Source organism: Lipophrys pholis (assembly GCF_963383615.2).
Source record: "Lipophrys pholis genome assembly, chromosome: 18".
Lineage (NCBI taxonomy): Eukaryota > Metazoa > Chordata > Actinopteri > Blenniiformes > Blenniidae > Lipophrys > Lipophrys pholis.
Genome location: NC_137646.1, coordinates 8,141,837 through 8,147,836, shown reverse-complemented (window position 1 = coordinate 8,147,836; position 6,000 = coordinate 8,141,837). Strand labels below are relative to the sequence as shown.

Here is a 6,000-nt window from a genome sequence, read left to right as displayed (position 1 = left end):
CATCATCAACCAGAACTGACTTTAGCGAATTCATTCACTTATATTGTTTATCAGTAAATGATGAAGTGCTACTAAACCCGCCTCCTCGGGGGGGCGCTGTCTCCACAGTCCCAGGCTGTTTCTACACACGAGGAAGAGAAATCTGTTCTTGTGTTGAAGATTAGTTAGAGAAAAGGACACACATTCAGTTCACAGCTCATTGTTCGCTGGTTGGCATAAACATATTGGACAGTATTCCAGTTTATTAATATATTTAGTATTTTTTTCTTTCTGAGCGGGGGGGGGGGTGGCAAGCTGTCTAATTGTATATATGTTGTATATATTGGCAGTCATGGCAATACAGTTTGAGTAGACCATTAAAATCACAGTCTGTCCTCTGTGTTAGTATTTAATTATTGGACTTGAATGTTTTGTTTTATTGTGGAAGAGAGCGGAAGTGGTGCTCAGGGTTGTGTTTTATTGTGGCGGGGAGCGGAAGTGGCGCTTCGGGCTGTGTTTTACTGTGGAAGAGAGCGGAAGTGGTGCTCAGGGTTGTGTTTTATTGTGGCGGGGAGCGGAAGTGCTGCTGCGCGCTGTGACGCGGTGCGGGTCGGTGTGTGGGAGGGGAGACTCGGAGACTCCGGCTCATTGTGCGGAGGAGCGGAGAGGGAAGGGCGACGGCCGGAGGCACCGAGGCTTACAGGGATGTACAGTAAACACAGGCAGAAAGATGCTCAGATCTCCGTCGCCACATGTGGATGTGTTGTGGTTCTGCTGCTCGTGCTGATCGGCGCGGGGGACCCAGCCAGCGGACAGCCTGCAGACCCAGGTCAGAGACACGGCACAGCTCGCCAAACTTACGCACCAGTTGCACGTTGAAGCGAGGGAGTGAAAAAACAGGCTGGGAAGTCTGGTCCAGGACAGACCCAGTTCTTCTGTCTGATCCAGATGTTTTCTCAGGGCGAAGAACTTTTCGTGAATGTTGGTGTGAGATGGAGGCAAAAGGCTGTGAGCTCGAGAATCTGTTTAGTATGTGGCTGATTTATTATCATGTTATTCATAAAACAAAGGAAACCCTTCACCGGTGTCCTCAGAATAACTCTACATAACTGTTCTGTTGTCACCCAACATCTGTCCTTTAGCCAACATCTGTCCTTTAGCCAACATCTGTCCCCCCCAGCCCGGTTAGAGGAGGAGGAGGGGGCAGACCTCTGCTTCACATTCCTCAGTTCTGACATCTTATTCAATTCCAGTTGGATTATTGAGATATCTTGATCTCTGAAGTAAAGCAGATATGTTGTCCAGTTACCAGCAGATTTCAGTCTCCTGGACTGAAGATCTCCCCATCTTGCATGTTTGAGATGTTTCTCTCCCTCCACATACCTCAGTCTAAAGATCATGTCCACACAAGCCAAAACAGTGTTTTCTTTTCCTTCCCGCAGTTCTTTAAAACTTTTCAGTCCACACAGCATCAGTGTAGGAACCATCTGAGTCCGGGTGACACCATGAAAACTACTCAAAAGGATGTAGTACATATGCCAGCCCTATAGGTGGCACTGTAACGCTGCCACAGAAATACACCAAAACCAGAGAGGAAGACGTGGAGCATGCAATAACGGACAAATCTCACATCTGGTTCTATTAAACCAAACAGTGTCAGCAGCTTCTGCAGCTCGGTCTGGAGCGTGTCGTCCGCCATTGTTGTTGTTAAGTGACGTTGTGGAGAAGGTCGCAAGGTTATCGGGTCGAGAGGCGGAGCGACGACATCATCATTTTAACCAAGTGTGCATCTTGTCCATCCACACGTCAAGCCGAGGCGCCGTTTTCAAATTCCTCCCCTCTGGAACCCGTTTTCAAAACAGCCCTGTTTCAGGCTCCTACAACGCAGCGCCGTCCGGATGAGCCGCCAAAAATGATGGCGTTACATGAAACGAGGTTGTCGAGTGGACAGGGCGTCAATATGGAACCTCCAGGACCAGAGTCTGAGACCCGGGCTGGAGACCGGTTAGCTTTAAAGCAGACCATCAGGGTCTCCGCAGCTCAGCTCCTCTAGGGCCGGTTGTGTGTCGGCGTCCATAAAAGGCCGAGTCCAGAGAAAAGCAGGCAGGACGACAGACCAGACCAGGACAGGACAGGACAGGACAGGACAGGACAGGACAGGACAGGACAGGACGCAACATTCAAACCAGATTGTATGTTTCATTATCTGCTGTGGAGAGCTTAACCTGTAGAAATGTCTTGTGTGTGTGTGTGTGTGTGTGTGTGTGTGTGTGTGTGTGTGTGTGTGTGTGTGTGTGTGTGTGTGTTTCTGCAGGGCTGTTGTTTTTTTGGTTTTATATTTTGGAGTTTATTCGGTTTCCGTTGTTCTGTGGTTCTACACTGTAAAACAAACAACAACATCTAGAATGTACACAATTAAATTGAGTGAACAATGTGTGGGTAGATTTAATACGATACTTTTAGTTGATTAACTACACAATTTTCCCAGCTAGGATATACTTTATAAACTTGCAAATCATTGTTTGCATTGACTCATGCACACATTTGGGGTAATAATACCTATATTATATTATATATATACATATTGAACTAATTAACTGCCATCGGTCAAACAGTATATAAACAGTATTTTCAGCTGAATGCTACCTGATCAGGAGATGTTGGCTCACGGCACTTACCCGCAGACAATAATGCTCACGTGAACTTTTGTTTTGAAATTCAAATAAGTCAAATTATGAAATGAAAGTATTACAGACAGAACAATATATATATGTCCTTTCTTTTCTGTATAACTGGTGGCCAACATGAGCAAATGAAAAAGAATAAAAACATTCCCCTTGGTCTTCATTAGAGTAATCCAAAGTCCCCTTGTAACTTCAAAGTCTGAACAATTTCTGAGAAGTTCTGACACGGTTTTGGTGGAAGTGTCATCCTCCGCATGTCGTGTTCCTCTGTGACGACTCGTAACTGCGCTGCCATCGGTATCGTCACGTCACTATGGGCTGCAGAGGGGGAGATGAGAACGGTTATAACAACTGGTTACAACACTGTACTTCCCGTACACAGTGGGGCTGCACTAGTTCTGGATACACGTTGGGTTCGGTTCACCCTGCACAGATCGATCATGATGTGTTGTGTTTCTGCTTCCTCGGGCCGAGTCAGGCCGCAACATTAAATCCCTCCCCGCCGGGTTAATGGTCAGTCACCGTTGTGGCTCCGCCCACTCACCCCCCTCTGCTTTTTCCTGATAGCTGATCATGCGCAGCGCGGAAGAAAAAGTAGTCCGTCCAGGTGATACGCGGAGTCCGACGCTCGCCGTGGGACCGTTTAGGTTTGACTGTGGAACACAAGGACACGGAAGTGAAAACAGTGAACAGAAGCTTCACTGTCTGTAAATGTCCCCTCAGTAAATGGAAAGACGAGCAATACGAGCGTCCACCTCCGGCCAAGCAAAGGACCATAATGTCCAACCGTTTAGTGTGACGTGTATTTTAGTAGAATTGTACTTCTGTCATGATCTGCCAGTACCAGCTGACTGTCACATCAAATGAGTTCAGCGTAATTCAGAAACAATATTCATTATCATGTAACTGGAAATACACGTGTGACTGCCGATGTAAAATTCTTTCATTTACTAATTAAAAGTCCGGCTCGTTTTCAAAATGAGCGAAACTAAATCAAATGTGAAAAGTGTGCATGTTGAAATCCAGTGCGGGACTTTTAGAAGAATAAAACACATTTTACAGATAATAAATCTAAACACATTAACTTAAGAAGAAAGACTGACTCCTGCTCGTCCTGCACAGATTCTCCCTCTAGAGTCGCAGGAGTCCGACTCAGGAGCTCATCGGTGATTCTAGAACCTTTTTCAGTTCCGTGTTCGCCGTGGAGAGCGCTGCCTTGCTTTGCCGGTGGACTGGTCATACTGGGCTCTGACGCTTCTGACTTTCTGTCGTCTCACTGCTGATTTGAGTGATTTGAGTTTGCTTTGTCTCATAATGCAGTTTTGCATTGACGCTTTATTAAATGTGACCGTTTCTCAGCAAATGAGAGCGTTTAGTGCCGCCAGTGGGGAAACATGAACGGAAACGACTCCCTTCCACACAAAGTGTTTCATTGTCACTGTCGGTTTTTCATTTTGGGAGAGTGCTACCTGCTCCCTGTCTTCCCTCGACCTTTTTCCATCTCACGCTTCTTTTTTTCCTCCTCTTTTCCATTTCTCGTCTTTTTCCTTTATCTTGCCTGGACTTTTGTGGTATCGACCCGAATAACGATCAACATTATAATAACAGAATTCACAACTGTTTTCCTAATTTAGGAAATATTCATTTACGTTTTCAGTTTATTTGGATCTTTTTGAAAAGAAAACATTGAATAGTCATTTGCTTTAGATTGTTTTAATTTTCCATTATTTAACTGCATCTTATAAATGTTTCCCTGAGAAGTCAGGTCGTTTCTAATGAACACAGAACCTGGACGTCTTGTTTTCAGGCACACATGAACTCATTCATCATGTTGTCCAGTCATTCTTAAACCCTGATAGACCTCATGTTTCAGGGCTTTGGTGTCTGGAGGTTGGATTTCCATGTGGATGTGTCGGGGGTTTATTCAGTGGTCCAAAGTCGTGTTGAGCTGCAGCTGATCATTGAGGAGCCGCGATGCAGAGCCTCTTCCAGCCTCTAAAGCTCTGCTGAACACACCAACAACCCTGAGGGTTTCTGTAGAGGCGGGACCATTGGGGCTCATTCCTTTATTTGGGCTTTGAATGAAAACTACAAATGATTTACAAGACTACATCCTGGTGTCTGCCTCACTTCACTCATCTTTTATAAACACGGAGGTAAAAACCAACCGGGACTCATCTGATTACGCAGAGAATTATTGATTAAATGAAATGCTGCAGGTTTTGATGGTGTCAGTTTGTTTTCACATAAACATGCAGCTCAGTAGCAAATAGACGCCATGCGCTCTGTACAAAGCTTCCGTTTGTCTTTTCTAATATCAATAAAGTATCTGTGCCATGAGAGTCATTTTACAAGCTCACACTGAACACAGTAATCCTCATTATTTTCAACATTAACGCCAGTGAAATGAGCTTTTCTGAGCTGTTTGCAGATGTAGGTCTGGAGAATGGAACAGGGAGCCAATGAAGCGAGGTTAGTATTGGAGTGAGGTGATCTCTGATGCTGGTTCTTGTCACGACTCTGGCTGCAGCATTTTGAATCAGTTGAAGCCTTTTGAAGCAGTTATTGTTCCACCCTGATAATAAGGAGTTACAATAGTTACTCTGGAAGTAACTAATGATGGATTACTTTTTCAGCATCACTCTGAGTCAGCATGTTTCTAATGTTGGAAATATTACGGAGGTGAAAAAAGGCAGTCCTGCAGAAATGTTTAATGTGGGAGTTGAAGGATAAATCCTGGTCCAAAAGAACTCCCAGGTTCCTCACAGTGGTACTGGAGGACAAAGTAATATCATCTAGTGTTACTAGATCTTTAGATCATTTCTCTCTCACATGTTTTGGGCCAAATATAATCATTTCAGTTTTATCTGAGTTCAGAAGCAGGAAATTACGACTCATCCAACCTTTATGTCTTCAAGACAAGCTGAGACAGAACCCTGTGGAACTCCATGTTTAACCGCAGTCTGGGCTGAAGAGTCAACGTGAACATGAACGAAGTGGAACCTGTCCGATAAATATGATTGGAACCAGTTTAGTGCTGTATCTTTAAGCCCGATGATGTGTTCTAGCCTATGTAATAGGATGTTCTGATCAATAGAATCAATGCAGCACTGAGATCTAATAGGACCAGAACAGAGACCAGTTCTTTGTCTGAGGCTACGAGACGATCATTAGTAACTTTGACCAGAGCTTCTCTGTGCTATGATGAATCTAAAACCTGACTGGAAAGACTCAAATAGGTCATTGAATAAATATTGTAGGGATTATTTTCTTGAATTGGGCCACAGCATTGTCTGATAGATATCTTCTATATTTAATTCCGCCCCCAGGTGCTGTA

At 44.5% G+C, this 6,000-nt stretch overlaps 1 protein-coding gene across 1 annotated transcript in view; it reads left to right on the top strand.

The window, feature by feature from the left end:
* The first annotated feature begins 632 nt into the window (after positions 1 to 632).
* adam19a (ADAM metallopeptidase domain 19a) overlaps positions 633 to 6,000 on the top strand; it is a 122,323-nt gene continuing 116,955 nt past the window's right edge. Inside the window, exon 1 of the mRNA XM_080485975.1 lies at positions 633 to 808. Within this exon, the coding sequence (XP_080342101.1) occupies positions 685 to 808 (124 nt within the window). The 5' untranslated portion in view covers positions 633 to 684. The remainder of the gene's footprint in view (positions 809 to 6,000) is intronic.